The sequence below is a fragment of the Oryzias melastigma genome, linkage group LG12 (genome assembly GCF_002922805.2).
Source record: "Oryzias melastigma strain HK-1 linkage group LG12, ASM292280v2, whole genome shotgun sequence".
Classification (NCBI taxonomy): Eukaryota; Metazoa; Chordata; class Actinopteri; order Beloniformes; family Adrianichthyidae; genus Oryzias; species Oryzias melastigma.
The window spans coordinates 26795313-26819275 of NC_050523.1; the positions used below are offsets into that span (position 1 = coordinate 26795313).

Here is a 23963-nt window from a genome sequence, read left to right on the forward strand (position 1 = left end):
CAGTCTGTCGCAGTATTGTACATTGTACATTGAGATTTTTATTCTTATTATGTATACTCCTGTAAGCTGCTGAAAAACTTAATTTCCCCAAGGGTGCCATCCCAAAGGGATCAATAAAGCCAAGTCTAAGTCTAAGTCTATAGCTGTAGTGTTGTTTTATGGGTTTTTGGTCATGATGAAGCTGTCCTATAGCACTTAGAAACAAAACCCTCATGGCTGACTTTCTGTCTGTAAAATGTAAAATTGGGTATTATCATCCTTAAGAATGAGAAATGCTATAAGAACAGAGCATGAGGTAAACACGAGACGGTCAGATTGTAACAAAGCAACCAGGTTAGTGTCCAAGGTGGGATCTGCACAAACCCTTACTGGTTATTATCTCCGAGTCCACCAAGTGCTGGACACAATTATCAATTTATGTCATTTGGACATTTGGACCTGAGGTGTGTTTTGGATTTGGCCCCTTGTGTGATTGAGTTTGACACCCCTGCTGTATGGGGTCGGTGTGCACATGAAGTTGACCACAAGAAACCAGAGGCAATCCTTGAAAAAGGAGAACCAGACGATAAGAAAAGAGGGACTGCTCCATCTTTCTCTGATGTCGCTGCACACTATAGTGCATAACAATGGAAGTGTCTGCTGTTTACCATCCCTAAATATAATGAGAAGTCTGTTGTTGATTTTACCTGAAACTTGTGATGGCTACCATCTCCACAAGGGATCGGTGTCATGTCAACAACGCCATTAACTTCTGAAAAGTTTTAAACTCCGGGAGTATCACTCTAAACACTTTTTCCTCACCAAACCTCTCTGGAGCTGTGAGAGCTCCTGAACACAGAGAGGACTGGTAAGCTGGGCAGATGTGGGCAGATCCAGGGAGAATGCCTGTCAACAGCTTCAAATTACAGATGAAACTTTTTATACAACCAGTTTTTATTGTATGTGTTGCTATGCTCGTTGTTCAATTCGAATATGGGCATATGTCACAAACTTGTATTCTTTTAAATTGAGCAAACAGTAAACCCAGCTGGTTCTGCAGACTGTCTCAATCAGGACAGCAGAGCTTTGTTGTCATGACGCTACATCATGACAGGTGTGAATGTGTGTGCACAGGGGAGGGGGCTGCACGGCAGTTAGGCATAAAATCCACACCTGTTGTGGTACAGGGACAGTAGGAGTGTTAACAAGGTCCGTCTGTGTTGAAAGAATTCATCTTCTCCGAGTGTCTGGAGAGCACAGTTGATGTTCTAGGGAGACCAGAGAGGAACTCAAACCAGCAACAAAATGCTGCATGGTCAGCCCAGCTGTAACTCACAGCTCAGAAACCTCTCAGCTCTGTACTGCAACCTTTCTGTTTTTCCAGATTTGAGTCAGATAAAACAGGAACTTGATGTGGAGAACTTTATAATTAAGCTGTTTGTCTCAGCGAGCCTTCACAATCTACTGGAATGATCGTGTTAACAAAAAAATACAGTAACTCAAAGACTATATTTTTTCTACAACATTCTCTGTGCTTTTTCTATTGTTATTTATCCTGTTGTGTGTCTTTTTTTTTCTCTTTTTTTTGCGGACTGCATGGTGGTGTAGTGGTTAGCACTCTTACCTCACATTGAGAACATCTTGGTTCTGTTGGGTTCTTTCTGGTTGGAGATTGCATGTTCTCCAGTTTGCTCCCACAGTCCAGAAACATGCTTCATTAGATAACTGATGATCCTACCCTATGATGGACTGCTGACCAGTCCAGGGTGGGTCTACCCCTCCTTCACCCTTCAGTATGTGGGTAGGCTCCAGCAACCCTACAGCTCTGAAAGGGATTGAGGCAGATGGATGGATGTTATTCTGCTGTTTTCAGCCGATTTCAAGTTATTTTCTGCCCAAAAATGTAAAGCTGGTATCATTTTCATCATCGCGTCTCCCAGCAGAGAAGACCAGGAAGCTCCAGCTGTCCTCGCTCTCACTAATGTGTGTTTGTTTTGTCTTGTGTTTGGCCACCCCCGGATCCTCGGCGCGCTGTCTTCACTTCGTGGTCCAGCTCGCTGCACAGAGAGCTGCGTTCACGGCCGCTGCGTGGCCCCCAACAGCTGCCAGTGTGAGCCAGGCTGGGGGGGCTCCAACTGCTCCAGTGGTGAGTTCAGCTGCTGCTGTCTGTAATAACTCCCCCGACTCAAAGGCGGTCCTATAGATGCAGTTTAAGGTGAAAGCACTGACAGAACCACATCACTGACAACAGTCCAGATTTCCAGCAGTTTCACATTTGAAGAGTTTACAGCACGTGATAAAGTCAAGTAATTCTATCTGACCCTCCAGATCATTTTATTTTATTGTTATTAATGACATAATGTTATCTTGTACTTATTTCTAACTTGTATAATTTTGACAAAATCTATTTTTATGGAGAATAAAATATTGAAAGTTATTTAAGGTTTAAGTTGATTTATTCTGGAATAATATTCCTGCCTTTTATTCATAATAAGGTAAAACATTTATCATTTAAAAAATAAGATGCTAGCATTTTGGACTATTTGGGCATTTACTAAGATTTTTTAGGCTGTTTTGGAGTTTAGCTAATATTTGAGCTACATGCTAGCTGTTTTGGCTAATTTAGGCTTTTTTTCAGTTTTGTTGGATATTTTGAAGTTTAGCATTTTTTTAAAACTACGTGCTAGCTGTTTTGGCTAACCTAAGTTTTTTTTATTGTTTTTTAGGTTAATCTGGGATTTAGCTAATATTTCAGCTATCAGCTTCAGCGTTTTCAGCTATTAGCTTCAGCGTTTTCAGCTATCAGCTTCAGCGTTTTCAGCTATTAGCTTCAACATTTTTACCAATCAATTTCAGCATCTTTAACTATCATTATCTCAAGTAATCCTATATATCTAGTTCATAATTTTATGAAAAGTTACAGTTTTAAAGTTTAAAAAAAATTGTTTTAGAGTGTTCAATAAATGTTTATCCTGTTCGCCCCGCAACTTAAGGTGTGTTTTGGATTTTAGCCCGTTGTGCGATTAAGTTTGACACCCCTGGTTTACAGGACCCACAGAGGCCAGTTTGGATCCTGCAGCTTGTTGTGTTGCAGTTTAACCAGCAGGTCTGGAGCTGGTTTCTGAAAAGCTGCTCCATGGCCTGATGATGTTCTGANNNNGGGGGGGGGGCTCTGTCTCCAGAGAAACAAAACTGGCTCAACTTGGAGAGTTCCTTTAAACAAAAAGCCTTAATCACAGACTGAAGCTCTAAAACTGTTTTGAGGATCTTTAAATATTTACTGTAGGGCTGAACCTCCGTCTCTCTGCAGGCTTCTGTGTGCGTTCGTGCACGCATGCAGGAGCACGCTGCTGGTAGATTGGTTTCTGTGGTGTCACTTGGGCTTTTGGGGCGCCGTGCACGCGGAGCCCATAGGGAACACCCCCCCATCTTTAGTTTCAGCTCCTAATGAAGGAGCTTTTGTGCAGTCGGGGCTCTGGATTTTTTGGGCCAGCCGATAACTGAGAGATTAAGTGACTTCTGTACATGTAGAGGTTGTACAAAAATAAAGATTGCTAAAAGTTTTTGTTGTGGATGAACAGAGCAGCAGCTTAAACCATTTGTTCATGTCTCTTTAGAGGAAAAAGCGACTTTTTCTTCCTGCATTTTCAGCATCTTGACTGTCGGGACACAATGTTTATGAAAACAAATGATCTGCATTTTAGAGGAAAATGTTTAAAGATATCAAAACTTCAAAAGTCTAAGAAATGAATGGTCAAAGCTGAAGTAATGAGAGGATTCTTTCTTTTAATTTCTATAATTATAAGTAAAATTTCAAGTCAAACAAGAACCATAAAAGTTGCTTTCACCTAACGTCATGTTTGTCACCCAGATTTAATCCCATTTTAATGTTTATCTGAACATAAAGCATGTCTGCAGCAAATCACTTGCAAAACCCGCTCATGTTGTTGCATCTCACTAATGTTTTTCTCTATATTGTTCTCATTTCATGTGTCGCATGACTACATCAGTGAGTCTGAATTTCCTGTTACAAACAAGCTCTTCTTTATTTAGTTTTCTGACAGAGAAGCGATAAGATGAATCCAATCAGATCAGATCAAAGGTGGAGTCCACCTGAGACAGGCAGACAAACTGCAGCACCTTCGACCTGTGACCCATCACACCTTTGTTTGTCTCAGCTTGTTAAAACGCTGCTGGATGTCTGTTCAAAACCAACACATGGCCCCTGTTTTATTCTACTGGCTGTCTGTGCCTTTTGGCATTTATTTGTTTCATGTTTTAACATGTTTGCATTGAAGTGCCACTCTTTATCTGTCTGAGTTCCTGTCCTGTAATTCCCATTCGATTTAAATGACCAGCTCAACCTGAGAGTTTAATCACAAGCAGGGAAAGCGATATGAGTGCAGAGCAGCTACTATTCCTGCAGTAAATGAGCTGGTGAAGGTCTTCAAAACTAATAATGTCTACAGGGAAACACATCTGCAAAACCTGAGCCTTTCTGCCCCAAAATCCCCTCTGATCATCTTTTGATCCATTGTAAAATCATTCTCAATGGTCTTTTTCTAGGACAAAGTTTCTGCAGAGCAGCAGTTCTTTAGAAATTTACCTCTGAGTTGTGACTGTTGGCATGGAGTCAGGCTGTGCTAATTTCCCATCATCCCTTTGCTTACACGCTCTCCCGCTAGCTTACAGCCCCTAAGAACCCAAGCTTTGGAACAAAGATGGCAGCAATATTGTAGCTGTACAATCGTACAGTTTTGATTCAGATTCCAGCTCAGAGAGGAAAACAAAGACGTTCATGGATCTATTTGTCTAAGTGGATGCACCAGAATGGAGCAGGGAGGCTTTGCCCCGCCCATTTCAGTTGCTACATCGCAACTTCAAGCTCTTTCAAACTGAATTATTTTCATCACAACAATTTCTCAGAAATGCAGTTTTAATCCTAATTTTCTTTATATATACTCTTCATCACAGAAGAAGCCACAATAACATGTTAAAAACACCCAATATACCATTTTCCCTGAAGTGGGTCTTTAAATCCACATATGCTGAACCCATGAGAACTGGACCGAGTGAGTGTGACATCATCCATAGAAAATGGTTTACAACCAAATAAAGTCAATTCAGTCATCATGTTTTTGAAACACAGATGTCACCATGTTGGAACCAGACGCTATCAGTAAGCAGTGATTGGTCCGAGTCGGTCTGAGTCATCATTACTATGGCAACCACTCTCACCAATCAGGAGTGAGCTTGTTGGAGGGCCACACCCCTTCCACTAGAAGACTCTGTCAAACGTGAGACCACATACTTTTAATGAGGAATCTAATTAATTTGTTTATAACTTGAATAACCATGTCTAATTATGATAACTGTGTCTCACTAGCATAAATCTTCACCGCTGCTACATAAAGCCATCCATCAATCTGGGTAATGTCCAGCCGTATGGTTCTGATCCGGATGTCAGCTGGACGAGGAAGTGAAGATCTTCATGGACAGAACTTCCTCCAAAATCCTGACTCTTTCTCCTTCCAGTTCACCAAAGACTCTTTTAGCTAATTCTCCAATGTTTATTGACTGTGATCAATACATTCAATCATTGGTTTCTCAGAGTTCTTGATAAAATAATCAAAGCTAACATCAAAATGCTCTTTCATTGATTTACAATCAATCATTCATTCAAACAGAGTCTGTCCAAGACAGTTCGATTGATTTAAAAGGAGAAATACTCGGAAATCCAAAAACAAAATGATTTCTTATTACATTTGTTCTTTCAGAAGAAAAATGACAAACAGACATGGCACACCTCCACATCTCAGATCCAACTCCTTTTTTTCTTCCAGTTAAAAAACTCCAGGCACCTTCGAGGGTTTGAGCATAAGAAACGGGTTAGGAGTAATAAAAATAGATTTTTAGATAATTTCCTGAAATGTAAACTTTTAAAAGTGCAGTTGGAGTGGTGTCAGGATTGGGTTGTTGGTTGAGTCAGTGTGGACTGAGCAGAAAGTCCTCCTTCACCTCTGTGTCTTCAGCTTCTTCAAGCACCTCTGAAGATCAATGAATGGGCGCCGCTTTTCAGGTCACTGGGCTCCAACAATATGTCTGCGGATCAAGCTGGGGCCGGAAGAGCAGGAAATGTGGGAAGTCTGTATCTAGGAGAGAGCGGGAATAATGGGAAAGAACATGACCTGTGGCGCTGGAGCTTGTGATTTAGTCCACATATAAAACACACAAACTGATGACTGCCAGCATCATGCGCCTCGTTTACAAGGTCTGAGCACTCAAGTTGTAAAAATATCTAAAATACAAAATAGGAATTTGTTTTCTTCCTCTCCGATCTGGGAAAAAAAACTTTTTTTAGTGTAGTTTAACCCAAAAATATCTAGCTCAACCAAATAGATGTCAGAGAAATCATTATTTTTATGTTGGGTTGTTAAAGGGTTAATTCCATTTGAAATGTGTAAAGAATCAGCAGCTCTGCAAAGGGAAATGTTGAATTCTGTTAACATGACTTTCACGTGTTAATATTAAACTGCTAATAAACATTTATCATTGCATCCTTATTTTTACATCCTCTTTTTGCAGGTGCTGCTTGATATCAGTGCCTCTATTTTAAATTACAGTTTTTTTTAGCTCATACAGTAGTTACCACCTGAACTTATTTCTGTAACTGTTGACATGAATCCCTCTGCTGGATACAGGTGTCCTGGTATTGAACATCTGTTACCTGAAGTTCAGAATCTTTGCACACGAGCGACCTCTGAGGTAGTCTTAGTTTGCAGGCTTTGTTTATTTGTTTATTTGTTTTCTTTAGGTAGTTTTGGTTAGGGGGAGCTGCTGACGGTCGACTTGACTGGATCAGCAGTCTCCATGACTTATTTTATGTTTGGAGCTCCCATGGAGAGATAAAAGAGACACATGGATCTGAGCTGCAGGTTGAAGACTCCTGGTTTAGATGCTCTGACTCTTAAACTCTTGGGGTATCCAAAAGGACTTACAGATTGATAGTACCTTACCACAGTTCTGTGTTTGTGCCCTCAAACTACATCTCCCCAGCCTCACAGACAAGTGTGCCAAAACAAATTTCCAGGTTAAGCTAGAATGATCTAAATGTAGAACGTCAACCTCTGTAGATGCAGCTTGATGGTGGAGGCAGCTGGGATTCAGAAACCATGAGAAGGTCACTGTAGAAGGAAGCTGACGGGGAGGAGGTGTGAGGGATGGCAGCAGGGTGGGCGGGTAGAGACGCTTCTCCTAACAAGAAGGGACTGTGGATGTAATGGTAGGACGCCATCATGGAACCTAATCATCAGTCTGAAACCGTAGCTATCATTCTTCATCAGTGCGTAATGTTTGAAGATGGTCTCCACCCAAAGCCAGCCTAACCCCAACAGCTACTAACAGGGTCATTGGCTGTACCAGGCGAGCGCCCTCACTCAATCTTTAAAATGGACTCAGAAAGATGTAAGATAACAGACTATTTCATGATTGTGTATTTCAAAGGTTCTTTTTTCCAGCTGTTCTCCACTCCAGCTTGTACGTGCAGTGACTTATAAATGTGTTTGCAGAAAGACTCATGAGGGTCAGCGGATATATTTTCAGCATCAATCAAAGTATAGAGACAGTTTTATATTTCTTTCTCGGTGACAGGACTCAGCGGTTTAGGCCTCTAGTCCACCTGCAGTATCTGGACTTGTGGCTGTGATTTGACTATTGTTAAACAAACTGTCTCAAAACCTTTGATTAAAAACACAAACCGACCTCTTAGCAAAAAGAGTCGCGAAATAGCCTGTTAAATATTCTGATATATTCCAAGCGGGTACTTGCTTTACATTTAGGCCCCATGTGTCAAAGTCAAGGCCCGGGGGCCGGATCCGGCCCTCAGGGTCATTATATCCGGCCCTCCAGATCATTTTGTATTATTATTAAAGGCTCGATGTTAATAATAATACAACATTTGACAGGTTATATTTTATGCAGTGCAAAATCCTTTGGGATATTTATTAGTTTAATTTTTTATATAAAATGGCATGACATTTACTTAATTTCTAACTTGTATAATTTTAAAAGAATCAATTAATATGGAGAGTAAAATATTGTTGGCTTTGACACCCCTGCCTTAGATGAACACGGCTGCGCTACACCTGAAAGCATCATCACAGTTAAAATGGAGAACCAGGCCCAACTAGACTCTGCTGGACCTCTGCTGGATTTCAGAAGTCTCAATGTTGGGGCAAGAGAGGCTGAAATTCTGAGGCCTCGATCGCTGTGGGCTCTTCAACAGCTGAGAGTAATCCTCTGTGGACTGCGTGGGGGAAACCATCCAAAGCTCAAGCTTTTGTGTTTTCTGCAAAGCATGTAAATCCGCTCCAGATCTATCCTTCTCCGAGCATCTACTACATGGATTTGAAAGTTTCTCTCTGTTCCCACAAATCTCCCATTCCTGCTGGACTGGGTCATTGGAAAAAGGACGGAAAATCTCCTCAGCTCTGACGCCCCCCCCCTCCAGCACGAGGAGTCTGAACAACTGGAAGCTCAGATTCTCCTCCTCACCTCCTTAAGTCTCAGCTGTGATGGACATTTTTTGGACTTTTTGTGTCTGCGTGGACTTAGATAAAGATCCGAACATGCACGATGACTTGTTTCTGGCTCCGATGATGAACTCTGGATGACGTTTGAAGTTTTCTCCGGAACAATCAACATATTATAGAATACAAATCACAAGATTGGGATGCAGCTGGCCATGTGAGCAGAAACAGTCAAGTTTTTTGTTACCAGTCGTCTTAAACGGGCCGATGAAGGAAAACAATCCGTCCTGCAGGAAGTGGACGAGGAGCCCCCCCACAGCCCTTCCAGTTTGGCCTGTCTTTAATCTGGGTCAGGTTTCACAGAAGCACAGAGATGACAGGCTTGAATGAAGCAGGCTCTTACGTGTGCATCTTAGTATCCCTAATCCCCTCGTCTGTTTTGTCTCCTCTGCCCCCCACTGCCCCCCACCACTGTTTGTCACATGGGGCCAGAGTGCCCGAGGAAAAGGAGACATGCACTTCATCTGCTGAAAGTGGAGCAGGCTAATGCAGGAGGAATGAAAGCAGCCTGTTAATCAGTCTGCCTCCCAGAGCTGCTCTGCATGCTGAGGTGGAGCTGCAGGCTAACAAGGACAATAACCTCCACTGGAAGCTTCTGAAACGGAAAAAAAACACTTGATTCTAAAACCAGTTAACCACAGATGAACTACAGGAACTCTTTATGTTTCTCCTGAGGTCTGAGATTAGGATGAAACAAAAAGATGACTCATAATGTTTGAGTCCTGTCCCACAGCAGAAACTCCTCCAGATTCACACATATCTATAAAAAAAGTTTGATTGATTGATTAGATTGTGAGAAATACAGGACAAAACACACAAATATTTCAAGCAGTCTCCCTGACTTATTTTGTTTGGCCAAGGTTCCAACTCCCTTTTGGGTTTGTATTTTCTTTAACCAGCACATTAATTATGTCATCTTCATTCCAGGACACGGGGTTTCTTTATCTCAAAAAACTTTTACTTTTGGAGTCCAGTTTTTGTTACTGTCCCCTTTGTCCCCTCCCTCACCCCTAGACTCGAGCCGGGTTTACCCCAGGGGACGTGACACAGCCTCTAAATCGCAAACTAAATGGTGACATGAAAATTGTGTCAACTGTTGAAGGTTTACCATAACTAAAAGAATATAAACACTGGAACTAAAGCTCTGGTGTTAAAGCTAATTCTTTTTTTTCAGAATTATGTCAGTGAGCAGAACTTCAGTCTCAGTTTCAGAACAGAAAAAACCTCTCGCTTGTTTTACTTTGAAAACAGGAAGTTTCACCGACACGAAGATTTGTTTACTTCCAGTGACAGTAACGCTGCTCTGTCAGCTTTGTTTTAGTTCATAAACTTAAAATCCAACATTATTCTGCATTTCAGAGCAATAAATACATTGTCCCAAGATAATAATTTCCACACTCTGCTATATCCATAAAGATTGTAAATCAGCGAACTTAGATGAATATTCGTACTCGAGTTTTCAGGAGCAGATTGTGAAGATCCCGGATACTCGTTACAGCCCTACCAAGAACCTACGCCGTACTGTGGCAAAGTATAAAACTTGTACATTTTGATATTTTCTCACAATACGGGAAAATAAACTTTTTTTTAATTTAAGTCTCACACACATGCAGCCAGCTTAAGTACATCTACCACCATTGTTTCTTTGACCTTTGACATAGAAAAAAGTCTGTTTTGATTTTTTTTTTAAACTATCACATTTTTTTTCACCAGCTACAAATGTAAACTCGTCTTGTGGAATTTGATCTATCCTTGTATCTCGTTGAGAAGTTACTCAGGGACAAAATTTGGATTTAAAGTTTGTAGATTGCAACATTGGCCCTCCCCTGATTTTTGCACATTTTTACTGGAATATTGTGACATTTTAATTCATTGCTCCCTAGCTACAACTGAACAGGATGATGTAACGTACAATATGAACATATTAGGAATGTATTCATGGTTATTATAAAACCTCATTTGAATAGGAAACCCAAAATTTCACTTTTTGAGATTTTTCTAAAAACGACATAGACCTGTTCGTCATTCACAGCAACCAAAAGAAAAAAGGTGGTTGTCATGGAGATAAAACCAGCTGAAAAACTTCCATTTTGAATAAAAGTGTTTTTTAGATGAATTTGCAGCATATGAAGTAGGCGGGGCAAAGTCTCCCTGCTCCGCTCCAATCTGATACATGCAGACATATAGATCCATGAACGTCTTTGTTTCTGAGCTGGAATCTGGATCAGATTGGGGTTGTGAGGGGCTGTAAGATATTGGGAGATTCAGAACAAGAGGAAATTTTACAGGCTTACTCTGTCAACTAGGAGGGGAATTTCTGACTCCTGCCATTCTGCAGAATCTATGTCCTAGAAACCCACACAGGTTTTTTGATTTTCCCTAAAAACAACATTGTTATAATTAAAAGATCATGGAATAATTTTACAATAGATACAGTTATTATGGGCGGGGGACATTACGTCTCCCCTGCATGGTTCAGTTGATGATGAGGTGGTTCTGGAAGGTGGCTGCCTTCCTTCACTGAGGCGAGGACTGCGTTTGCTTTGCAGAAAACAGCTGATAAAGCATCAACCACCGCGGCAGAATATGGTGGATCATGTGACTGTTCAAGACTGGGGCGATTATTTTAAGAAGACCGGAGATGCAAAATACAACGATACAGAAACAGTCTTCTTTAAATCTAAATCAGTCTGAAGCCACAGGGATGTGATCATTACTCGGCGGTCGTGTGTGTGTTTTAATCAGAGAAACCTAAACCACAGCTGGCAGGAAAGACTGGTGTTTGTTCTTTTTCTGAGCGGTCAGGACTCCAGCTGAAGCTGAAAACAGATCTAGACTCGTCTGGAAATAAACTCTTCTGTTTCTCTCATTATCAGAGGACGAGAGACTGCTGAGTGATAACATTTAGTATGTGATCGAGGCTGATTGATGAGCAGATGACTGAGTCAAGTGATACCCAGGAGTCAGGTCAACAAAAAGAAAACCATCAGATCATGACAGTTACCTTCGCTCTTTTCTTCTTGTTTCCACTAAAGACCTCCTCCGATGAAAATCCTGTTTTTTGAGTTTTTAACATGTCTGTGTGGCATTTTTCTTATGAGAGAGAACAAATGTATTAACTAAAATGGGAGGAGTCAGCCTCCAACTTCCCTGTTTGGTTACCCTTTAATGAACATAGGATTATAGGACATATTTCCTATTAAGTGTTCTTCATGGTCTAAAAAATACAGTATGGGTCACTTAGGTTTTGTCCGAATACCCCCAATCACTATACAGTGCATTCGCCATTTTTAGTGCTGTCCGAATCTACTAATTCCAAAATCGAGTGCACTCGCGATTTCCCAGAAGTCTTTGCGAAAAACTAGCGTACATCAATGGTCACTAAATTAGAGGATGTAGACCACAATGCATTGCGGTCGAACAATTTTGAAAAAAAAAAAACGTCCACATTTTCCCCATCAGAACGCAGTGGAGTCATAAATAAACTTTGTGAAATGTTCGTTTTTATTTGATTTTTCCCTTCGTGAAATCAGTGAGATTAATCAGAGGTTTTCCTCAATCTGCCTCCAAGTGATTACATTTTATAATAAATCACAACAAACAGCCTGAAAACAAAGATTTGTGCTATCGTTGTTTTAGATTTATACATATATTCAAAATATATATTTTTATAGAATTTCTTGTGAATTAATTTTGTTGTATTTATCCGCCATGTCCTAAAGGCCGGTCAGTGAAAATATGTCTGACTCTAAACGGGTCTGTAAACACGGGGGAAACAGCTCGTTAGCATTAGCATCAAGCTTATGCTACATTGTGGTCACTAAATAAACACTTTTTAATAAACCTTTTGTTTCTGCTATAAGTCCAGCGGGTTTGTCTTCCAGTTCTGACTGGCTCCTATTAACAATCACCAGATGTTCCACGGCTTTATCAGCCGAAACTAAACGTTAGACCAAGAAGATTAGCGGAAGAGCGCGGCGGTATGGTGTCTCGTGAGCATTTCTTTATCTCGCGATAGAAGTGGAAAGGTAAAAAAAAAATGACCAAAGTGAGAGATGATAAACGTTAGTAATTAGACACAAACTCAACTAACTCTCTAACTTTTACTCACCAAAGAGGAGAAAATGCTTGCTTCTGGCGAGTGTCAATATTGGAGCCTTCAAAATAAAAGACTCATTCCCCTATCGAGAAAACGTTCTATTGTGATATCTATCGTTCTCCTTTTATCGCCCAGCTCTAAATGAATTGAATCATTGGAGGACAAAAGAGAAACATTAAAGATTTGATTAGACTGGTTATAAATGGTTATAACTTAAAAAGTTCAGCTTAAAGCTCTGCAGTAGAAAAAAATAGCTTGTGGCGTTCCCCAGGGTTCTGTACTTGGCCCTATTTTATTCATTTTATTTTTGATTCCTCTTGTGAAACTTATTTATCAATTCAGCCACACTTCATATCATTTGTATGCGGATGATATCCAGCTTTACTGCTCTTTCCCGGAAAATGAAATATTACAAACTACAAAACCAGTTGGATTAATAAGCATTAAAACATGACTTTGTAATAATCATTTAGTCTTGAGCACCCAGAAAACTGAGACTTTGATTTTTAGCCTAGAAAATAACATTTGTTTTTATCAGACGACACTTTGGGTTTCTGAGCTCTTCAGTCCAGTCCAGTCTCAGAAACCTCAGAGTTGTTTAACAGGTCTGTGTCCCATAAAGAATCTTGTTTCGATTTGACCTAAAAACTATAATTCACACTTTTATTTCATCTCGTTCAGATTACTGTAACTCTCTCTTTACCTGTTTTGACAAACGTTCGCTAAACCGCCTTCAGCTGGTGTTTTGAAGCTATGCAGAGTAAAGCTTTAGCCTTTTGTTTTTCTCAGAGGTGACGTGACGTTCTCCCTCTCTGCTCTCAGCCTGTGATAGCAGCCACTGGGGTCCACACTGCAGCAACAGGTGTCAGTGCCAGCACGGAGCGCTTTGCAACCCCATCACCGGAGCTTGCGTCTGCAGCCCAGGTTACAGAGGCTGGCGCTGCGAGTCCCACTGCGGAGCGGGGACGTATGGAAACGGGTGCCAGCAGAAGTGCCAGTGCCAGAATGGAGCGTCCTGTCACCACGTGACCGGAGAGTGCACGTGCTCCGCAGGATACACTGGAGCTTTGTAAGTCAGATCCGTTTTCAAAGTAAAAGCATGAAGACTCGGGTTCCTGATTCAGTCAGGAGCAGTTGACTTGCATCCTCTCTGTCAGTGATGATGTCGTCTGTTGGCTCATGAACCAGTTACCCGAGAAACCTGGTTACAAATCAAGACTCGTGTAACCAAACGGTAGTTTCTGCAGGAACTTATTAGAAATTTGCCTCTGAGTCATGGGCGGGAAAGTTGGCGCAGAATTAAACCTCCGCTGATATCCCATCATCCCTTTGTTTAAACTTTCTTCTGCTAGCTCACAACCCCAAGCTAACATTAGCGGTGCAACATAAACGACAAGCAATCTTAAATCCAGATTCCAGCTCAGGCGAGGAAAACAAAGACGTTCATGGATCTATTTGTCTGTAAGTGGATGCATCAGAATGGAGACTTTTGCCCCGCCCATTTCACTTACTGCTTCATCAATGTGAGCTTTTACAAACTGTGTGATTTTATGTTTTACAATTTGTATAAAGAAATACTCAGAAATGCAGTTTTAATCTTCAGTTTTCATGTATGTCGTCCATCATGAGAAAATGCTTCAAGAACTTGTAAGAACACTGAAGACACCATTTTCATTGAAATGGGTCTTTAAGTAGTTTGTACTCTGTACTTTTTTGTATTGAGTTCGATGTATTTATAAAGTGCCTGTTCAGAAAACATCCTTTCTGCTGCTGTTTTGTTGCAGCTGTGAAGACCTGTGTCCTCCTGGGAAACATGGACAGCAGTGTGAGGAGAGGTGTCCCTGTCAGAACGGGGGGGTGTGTCATCATGTGACTGGAGACTGCTCCTGTCCTGCTGGATGGACGGTACACAGTTTTACTCGTCTGATGTTACGCTGCCACAGTGAAATCTGACAGAAAAATCCCACCTTTTGATGGTCCTCAGGGGGCGGTGTGTGGTCAACCGTGTCCAGAGGGACGATTTGGTGTGGACTGCTCCCAGGAATGCCAGTGCCACAACGATGCCGTCTGTTTGTCAGCAAGCGGGGAGTGTCTCTGCAGTGAGGGATACACAGGAGAGCGGTGAGACAATCAGATTGAGTATTTTATCTGTCAGCTTGCATCTTTACATTTGAATAGGACTGGGCAATATAGACTTTTTTTCTATGGAGAGGAGGTTGTCAGATGTAGAGGTGGGGTTTCTGCTCTGGATTCATTGAAGTTATGAGTTAGACTCCCCATCCAGCAGCTCTTGTGGGGAAAATCCATGGTGATATTGAGCTGGCACGAACAAATATGGTTTAGAGCACGTGTCAAAGTCAAGGCCCAGGGGCCGGATCCGGCCCTCCGGGAATTCTATCCGGCCCTCCAGTTAATTTTATTTTATTGTTATTAATGACCCGATGTTATCTTGTGCTTATTTCTAACTTTATAATTTTGACAAAATATATTTTTATGGAGAGTAAAATATTGAAAGTTATTTAAGGTTTAAGTTGATTTATTCTGGTATAATATTCCTGCCATTTATTATTCATGATTATGTTAAAAAGTTACAGTTTAAAGTTTAAAAATTGGCATTTTGCTAGCTAATTTTGGACTATTTTGGCATTTACTAAGATTTTTTAGACTATTTTGGAGTTTGGCTAATATTTTCAGCCACATGTTAGCTGTTTTGGCTAATTTAGGCTTTTTTTTTAGTCTAATTTGGCATTTAGCTAATATTTTAGCTTGCTATCATCTTCTGCGTTTTCAGCTATTAATTTCAGCATCTTCAGTGGCCAAATTCAGCTTACAGCATTCACACTAGCATTATCACAAGTAATGCTATATATCTAGTTCATAATAATGTTAAAAAGTTACAGTTTTAAAGGTTTAGAAATGTAGTTTTAGAGTGTTCATTAAATGTTCATCCTGTTCGTCCCGTGACCTCAGGTGTGTTTTGGTTTGTAGTCTTTTGTGTGATTGAGTCTGACACTCCCGGTTTAAAGCAACAGCTCCGTTACTGCAGGTTTTGAATTATAGTTTATGGTGTCTCAGCAACAACTTGTTGCATGTGTGTGCTGCTCTCAGGTGTCAGGACCAGTGTCCAGTGGGGAGCTACGGTGCCGGCTGCACAAAGACATGCCGCTGTGAGAACAACAGCAAGTGTGACCACAAGACTGGAACGTGTCTTTGTGAGCCGGGGTTCATGGGAGAAACCTGCCACATCCGTCTTTGTCCAGAAGGCCACTACGGCCTGCACTGCGACAGGAAGTGTCCATGCCACTTCCCAAACACTCGCAGGTACGTGTCTTTAGCAGATCTGAGCTGCAGCTGTAAGGTTTTTCCATGTGTGTCATCTTTATGTTTTCAGGCAGAGAAATCAGGCCTCATTTTTGAAGATTGTTAAAGATATCAGCCAGCGGTAGGAAACAGAGGCTTCAGATCATCATGAAAAATAGCTTTCTAAGACATTTAGGTTGTGGGATTTTGGTTAAAAACTTCATAATCACAACTACAACACAACGGAGAATGTTTTTTTTTTAAATAATTTGTCATGGGGAGACTTTAACATTATCTAAATTATTTAACTATTAAATCTTAACCATGTTGAACTGAATATGTGTCTAATATTACCTAATCTATATAATGTAATAATCTGTTATCAGTGTTGACACAGGGCCTGCAGCAGCTCCTGGGTAAAGTGATGATGATGATGATGATGATGATGATGATGATGACACAGTTCCTTTCTTCACCAGCTGCCACCCGATGACCGGTGAGTGCACGTGCAGACCCGGCTGGTCTGGTCTGTACTGTAACGAGACGTGCTTCCTGGGATTCTACGGCGAGTCCTGCAAGCAGACGTGTCGATGTCAGAACGGAGCTGACTGCCACAGTGTGAGCGGGGAGTGCACCTGTGCTCCAGGCTTCACGGTACTGCACTCGTGCTTGTCATAGTTCTGATGCTGTTAAGGTGTTAAAGTGGTGTGTTAGTTAAGGTAATAAAGCAATAATCAAACCTCTATGAAATGAGATAAAGATCACCAGGATGGAGGGCCTCTTTGAACGTCCGTAGTCTTTAAATGTGTGTAAATGCAAATAAATTATCAGCAGTAAGCAGAGAATCTTTTGAAGATTCTTAAAAATCACTGAAACACTCTGAAGCCATCATTTTTGAGACATGACAAGAATAAAAGAAACTGATGTTTTAAAAACCATTTCTGGATTTTGGAAGATCTACCATTTTTTGGGGTTTGAGCTGCACTTTTTCTTCCTGGTGCCTGTCATAAAAACTATTCATGATTCAGGAAAACTTGAGACGCAGTAATGAATTATTATTTTATTATGGCTTAGGGCAGAATATTAGAGAGTATTTGAACATCATGGCTTATACACAAAACTATAGATTAATTAAACAGAATAAGTCAAAGTGAAACCTCTGAGTCTCTGTTTTTAGTAAAATGCTTCAGAAATCTTCAATCATATCCTGATAAACTACATACAAATGACATATTTTAATTTAAGATTATTAAGTAAATAGAGTTCATCTTATTCTGAGCTGAAACAAAACTCTTAAAAGATGCAGTAAAAAACAAATAACTGTCCATCATTCCCTCGTTTTATCGTAGTTCTTCTTTCATGGTTCTGCTGTTTCAGAGATATTTTTGGGGGGGGGGGCATTTTTTTTTTAATGCACAGTGAACTGCATCCTGATTGGCTGTGGACCTTGTCAGTCAATCTCCTCTGTGTCATGTCTCCTGTGCAGAATGCATTCAGTTTGCCACAAATCTTTGATCTTGATCAGATCTTAGTTTTCATTCTTTAATCCTTACACTATATTATCTAAAGTATTGGTTCACCCGTCCAAATGATCACTTGGGGTGGCCACAGGTGGAAGAGTCTAGGAACAACAACAACTAGAGGGGTCAGCGGATACTGAAGGTCAATGAGGTCACCGACTTTCAGCCACACAAGTGCAATGTATACCGTGGATGCAGTGGTGTAAAGCACGCCACCGCTGGAAAGCCAGACTTTCTCCACCAACATCACTGTGGGATCTGACCGATGCACTTTTGGAAGAATGGTCAAAATACTCCTCGAAACACTCCTCTCCCGTTTAGAAGAGTTGATTCTGTAATAGCTGCAAAAGGTGGAACCACATCATGTTGAACTCTATGGGTAAGGAACGGGATGGGACTGCAGTTATTATGTGAGTCAAGGCAGGTGAGCCAACACCTTTGGTAATATAGTGTAGTTTTCTATGAAGGTTTGAACTTTGAGAGTTTAAACAATAGTAAAAAGTGGGAAACTGTTAATGTTTGTCTGAGAAAAGTGTAGAAAGTGTGTAATGAGGAGATTTACATCCTTAAAATATGTGGAATTCTCTAGTGAGGCAGATATGTTTTTGAACGTCTTGTCATTTTGCAAATTAGAAATAATGGAGGGGTAGAGTCATCTTAGGTTCCACTGTGAGAGACATAATCTAAAAAAATCCAGAGATCAAAAACTAATTTTTAAATAATGTATTTGTATTCTGTATCTGAACATCTGTCTATCAACTAGAATTCTGCTCCCTGCTTCAACCAGCACACGTCCAGGCCCGTCTTAGGTTTGACCGTTTGGATGATCCAGAGGAATCATGGGAGAAAGTCATGTGATCGTATGAGACCAAAATAGAACTTTTTAGTCTGAATTCCACTCGCCATGTTTAAAGGAAGAAGAATGATTCCAAAAACAGCATGACTATGTGAAGCATGGGGGTGGTAGCATCATGTTATGGGGTGTTTTTGTGTACAGGACGACTGTGCTGGGGTTCACCGGGGGCGTGTATAGCGAGATTTTGGGGAACAACCTCCTTTCCTCAGTCAGGTTTTGTAGATATGTCATGGCTGGGTCTTCCAACATGACAATGACCCGAAGAATATCATAGATATGTCTCTCACGGTGGAGATGCACCTTAGATGACCATTCCAGACCCCTCCATTACTTTTAGGAGGAAGAACTTGCAACATCACAGTGTTCAAATACTCGTTTCCTTCACTGGTCGTAGGTTATTTTTCTAAATGTAACGTATGCAATCAATGACTGAACATTACATCTAATGACAGCAGTTTGAAGCAACTGCAGCCATTTTTGTCTTGCTTATGTGCTTCTTTTAATTAAAAAAAACCCTAAATGAAACCTTCTCCTGCATGAAGTATCTTTAGCTACTTGGAGCTGCTAATGTTCAAACTGTCCCCTCTGACCACTCAGGGTCACAGGTGTTCCAGCCCGTGCCCGGTGGGCTCCTACGGACTGAACTGCTCATCTAGATGCTCCTGTAAGAACGGAGCTCGCTGCTCACCTGTGGACGGGTCTTGCTCTTGTACACCAGGTGAGCTGAGGTGGTGAAAAGGAGGATGTGAGCTGCATTTTACTGACATTTGTTGCCTTCATAGAATGACTTTCAGAGTCAAAGAAACCCAAACGTGTTCTGTTTTGTTGGTTTTATTTAATCGTTGTCCTCTGACTTTTAACAGGAAACATAATAGAAGTGACTAGTTTAACATCTTCTTTACCTGACTAACAAATGATCATTTATTTTTTCATTTTAACTAGGTTTCTAAGGAAATGCTAAAAGTTTTTGGAACAACAGATGTATCTTAGTTTTTGTGCTAATTCTAGCATATTTAGGTTTTAGCTATGCTAAAACATTCATTAATGTGCATTGTCCTGATTCAAATAAAAATAAATAAAAATAATAATAATTAAACATATAGATATATATAATATAAGTCTCAAATGGAGAAAAATTTAAATATAGAATACTGAAAAGAAGCTGTCAAAGTTTTAAAGATAACACCTTATTGTTAGGATTCAGGCCTAAGTTTAAAAAACTGACAGTTATTATGAAAACTTTCCAGTTTGGTTTCACAAGATCAGCTCCCTTCTCAAAGAAGTGTTTGTTTTTTGTGCTGAAGTTCTGAAAATCAGAATGAAAACCTTTTATTTTTTATTTTAATGTTTGAATGACATTAGTTATGGTTCTCTTAGAGGCTTGCTCTAATAAAAATTGTGTTTTGGGTCTTTTTAACATATAACTTTACATTTAACTTTGTTTTCCAAAAAAAAAAAAAAACTTAGGCTTGCCAAAACAGCTAGCTAGCTAGAAAGATTAGCTAAAATCAAAACAGCCTAAAAAAATCTTAGTTAATGCCAAAATAGTCCAAAATAGCTAGCAGAATGCTAATTTTTTGTTTGCATATTTCAAATTTATTTTTTTTTTTTGGCCCCATAAGCGATTTTTGGCCCTTTTATTTTTTTTACGAAAACGCTCGCCGTGATGTCATCGTTTTGGGCGGGGTCACGCGCAACATGCCAAAAATTCATTTTCAATTTTCCCTACGTGTGATAAAATTTTGACGTACTTTTCGTTCATGTGGCGGGGGTGTAATTTTGGCTCAAAGGCGCAGAAAGATAGATTGTTAAAGCAAAAACAATATGGTCCTTGCAGTCAGTAGACTGCTGCTGCGGGCCATAATAAACAAAGCAGAAACAATATAGAAGTTTTCGCGGTGAGTGCTGCGTGTGTCTTTTTGCGTGTTTTTTGTTTTACTACATGTTGGTCATGTCTGTTTGGGCTTAGGCCCTTCCTTTGAGGGCTTTTTAGGGCTTTTTACGTTTTTTCACTCTAAGCAAAAACAATATGGTCCTCGCAGTCAGTAGACTGCTGCTGCGGGCCATAAATATGAACAATAAAAAGGCAGGAATATTATTCCAGAATAAATCAACTTAAACCTTAAATAACTTTCAATATTTTTACTCTCCATTAAAATATATTTTGTCAAAATTATACAAGTTAGAAATAAGAGCAAGATAACATTGGGATGCTAATAACAATAAAATAAAATGATCTGGAGGGCCGGATCCGGCTCCTGGGCCTGGACTTTGACACATGCTGTAGATGGATGCATAGCCAGATTAGTGTTGCGACTGCTGTGATTTATAGAAACTCTGCTTTCTTTGTGTGTGGATCAGGCTGGCATGGAGTGGACTGCTCCATCAGCTGCCCCAGCGGTACATGGGGGCTGGGCTGCAACCTCACCTGTGCCTGTGTGAACGGCGGCTCCTGCAGCACGTTGGACGGTCGCTGCACCTGTGCTGCTGGCTGGAGAGGAGAGAGGTGTGACCTGCACTGTCAGGTGAGAGGATGCGGACGTTCGATGAATCTTTCAGTCATAAATGAACACAAATCTGCTTATGTCCAGTGATATCAACCTGCATCCTTCCTGCAGCCGTCACCATATGCTTTTGTCTGTTTGTGCTGCTAGGGGCGGTGTTAGACTTAGCCCTAACCCCCCTGCTCTGTGCTGGTCTTGGTGTGACACATGCACATGTCTACAGTTCATCTCATGCACGCTTCATCCCTCCTTCCTCAGGACGGCACCTATGGTCTGGACTGTAGGGGGCGCTGTGACTGCAGCCATTCCGACGGGTGTCACCATTCAACCGGCCACTGCCGCTGTCTACCTGGATGGACCGGTATGCGACCCAGAATCGTCTGTTAAACCAGCAAATGTGTTTTGACCTTGACATTGGTTTGAAGTTATCAGCGTTTTGCTGTTGGAGCTCGGACAGCAGACAAGGACTTGGCTCTCACAGGCAGTGACTTCACTCGGGTTTGAAATTTAAGACCTGGAAACAAATGAATTTAACATTTTGAGACTACAAAAGCTGGTTCCCAAACTGTGGTCTCAAGAGCACCACCCAGTGGATTGGGCAGAGACTGCAGTCGAGAGTTTGGACCAGGGGTCAGCAACCTTTATTTCTACTGATCAAAACCTAGAAGGAGCCACATAGTCTTAGATAGATAGATAGATAGATAGATAGATAGATAGATAGATAGATAGATAGATAGATAGATAGATAGATAGATAGATAATATGTGATTTTAACTCATAAAGATCAAACTTTTTACCAAAGTTTTTCTTTGCATATAAAATCTGTTCATTCTGGAGGTAAAGTTGATCAAACAAGACGTCTTCAGGTCAACATGATGTAAAAACCTACATAGTTTATCATCTATGAGAACCTCAGACATCAATTTATACATTTAACTAATCTAAATCAAATAAATGTGAATTAAGTAATCCTTACTTTAGAAATTTGCTTTTTTATTTTTATTTTATTATCGATTTTTCTTTTTCCCCTCTTTGTCCTCAGCAGTTGTACACTACTGGGGTTTGTTATTTTAGTTTTTTGTTCTGGTTTGGCAGCCATTAGCAGGAGCTGCTGACTCCGACAGTCTCCATGACTTATTTAATGTTTGGAGCCACCATGGAGAGATAAAAGAGACACATGTGGATCTGGAGCTGCAGGTTGCAGACCTCTGGTTTGGGCGAAGTACTTAATCAGAGGTCCTCTAGTATTATTGATTACTGATGGAGGTCATGAGGACGATGAGTTGTCCTCATGGTCCCTTTAAGGCAGTGGTGTCAAGCTTCAGTCCTTCGGTGCCGGGGTCCTGCCGTTTTACAGTTATACTGTGATGTTAAGAAGCTGTCTGAAGCAGGAGAGCAGTTCAAGACTCGTGGTTTAAGGTGGACATGGTTTGATTTGAATGTGTGTTCCTGGAGCAGGGATCCACTGTGACAGCGTGTGTGCCGAGGGCCGCTGGGGGCCCAACTGTTCCACCCCCTGCAACTGTAAGAACGGAGCCTCCTGCTCTCCAGATGAAGGAACCTGCGAGTGCGCCCCAGGATTCAGAGGAACCACCTGTCAGAGGAGTAAGTCCTGCAGCAGGACCAGCACAAAACTTCACTGAAATTTTAGAAATGTCAAAAAAACCCAATTTTGAAATGACACCGTTTCCATTAAATCAGAATTATGCGAATAAACACAAACCAACTCTATAATAAGTCATTAAAAACACGGCGATGGATGAGAAAGGGAGCTAAGAAGCTAATTTAATTTGATAAAAGTGTGTTTTAGGAAATATTTCAATTTTGATACGCTCCAAAACCACTTCCTCCGAGAGCAAAAACCTTTTTTTTTTTAAATTGTGGTGTTTCCATAAAGCAAATTTATTATCAATGATCCAATTTCCACAATTTAACAGTTCATGGAAACACAGCTCGTGTTACAAAAGTCTAGCTGAGAATTGCTGAATCCTGTGCTACCAGTGATCTACTGTCTGCAGCCACGGGATCACTGTGATCCTCATCAGAGCGATTTCTCCACCATGATGTGCTCTAATTCTGGTTTAAACACTCAAGATATTGTCTCTGTTTACATTTTCAAAGAGTTTCTCTTCAAATGATTTCTCTGAAAAAAAAAACGGAATTGCAGGTGAGATTCTGTATAGATCTGACGACGACTTGTGAATCAAAGTGTAGAATTTTAGGGACCCACTCAGATGAAAATGGTGCTTTTCTGATGATGGAGGACTCAGGACACGCATGTAGAAGATTAAGCTCAAAATTGTATTTCTGAGTATTTATTCATTCAAATCCCTGTGAAACAGGAGCAGACAAAAAAGGCCATTTGAAAAAATTTGAGAAAGTACGCTGAGGCAACTTCCTGCTCCGCTCCATTCTGATTCATCCACTTACAGACACATAGATCCATGAACATCTTTGTGTTCCTCATCTGAGCTGGAATCTAGTGCAAAACTATACAACTGGATACCTCTGATATTGCTGCCATGTTGTTGCACCAGTAATACTAGCTTGGGGTGTGAGGGGCTGTAAGCTAGCAGTAAAGCCTAAGCACTAAACGTGATTGGCTCCTCTGACCTGTGTTCTTCTGCAGTCTGCTCTCCAGGTTACTTTGGTCACCGCTGCAGTCAGACCTGTCCTCAGTGCGTCCACAGTAACGGGCCGTGCCACCACGTCAGCGGACACTGTGACTGTCTGCCCGGTTTCAGGGGGGCGTTGTGTAACGAGGGTGAGTGTCACATGATACCATGCAGGCTTCAGTGTTTTCAAATGGGGTGTAACGGATCACAAAACTCACGGTTTGGATCATTTTTTAGATCGGTAAAGAGTAAAAAAAAAACAATGGGAAAAAAAGAAGATAAAAGCCTAAAGTTACCTTTTTGGAAAAGCTTCAAAACATATATACAATAAAACATCTAAAGTACTTCTCACACACGCACATATATTTTTATATATACAAACACACATACATTGAGGCCTATTTATTAAAACCAAACAGCTTTAAACTTTGAACACAAACACAAATTCTAAAACATGTAGTTTCTGATGACATTTACACATCTTTAGACCAAATCTACAAAA

General features: G+C 40.7%; 1 protein-coding gene across 2 annotated transcripts in view; it reads left to right on the top strand.

Annotated features, from left to right (window-relative positions):
- The window catches only part of megf10 (multiple EGF-like-domains 10), a 54213-nt gene that overhangs the window by 18239 nt on the left and 12011 nt on the right, over window positions 1-23963 (top strand). For both annotated transcript variants that reach the window (XM_024261962.2, XM_024261963.2), the window contains exons 5-15: window positions 2033-2125; window positions 13489-13735; window positions 14451-14571; window positions 14651-14787; window positions 15775-15987; window positions 16446-16620; window positions 18940-19060; window positions 20704-20867; window positions 21105-21207; window positions 22305-22451; window positions 23476-23610. In XM_024261962.2, coding sequence (XP_024117730.1) covers window positions 2033-2125; window positions 13489-13735; window positions 14451-14571; window positions 14651-14787; window positions 15775-15987; window positions 16446-16620; window positions 18940-19060; window positions 20704-20867; window positions 21105-21207; window positions 22305-22451; window positions 23476-23610 — 1656 coding nt within the window. The remainder of the gene's footprint in view (window positions 1-2032; window positions 2126-13488; window positions 13736-14450; window positions 14572-14650; window positions 14788-15774; window positions 15988-16445; window positions 16621-18939; window positions 19061-20703; window positions 20868-21104; window positions 21208-22304; window positions 22452-23475; window positions 23611-23963) is intronic.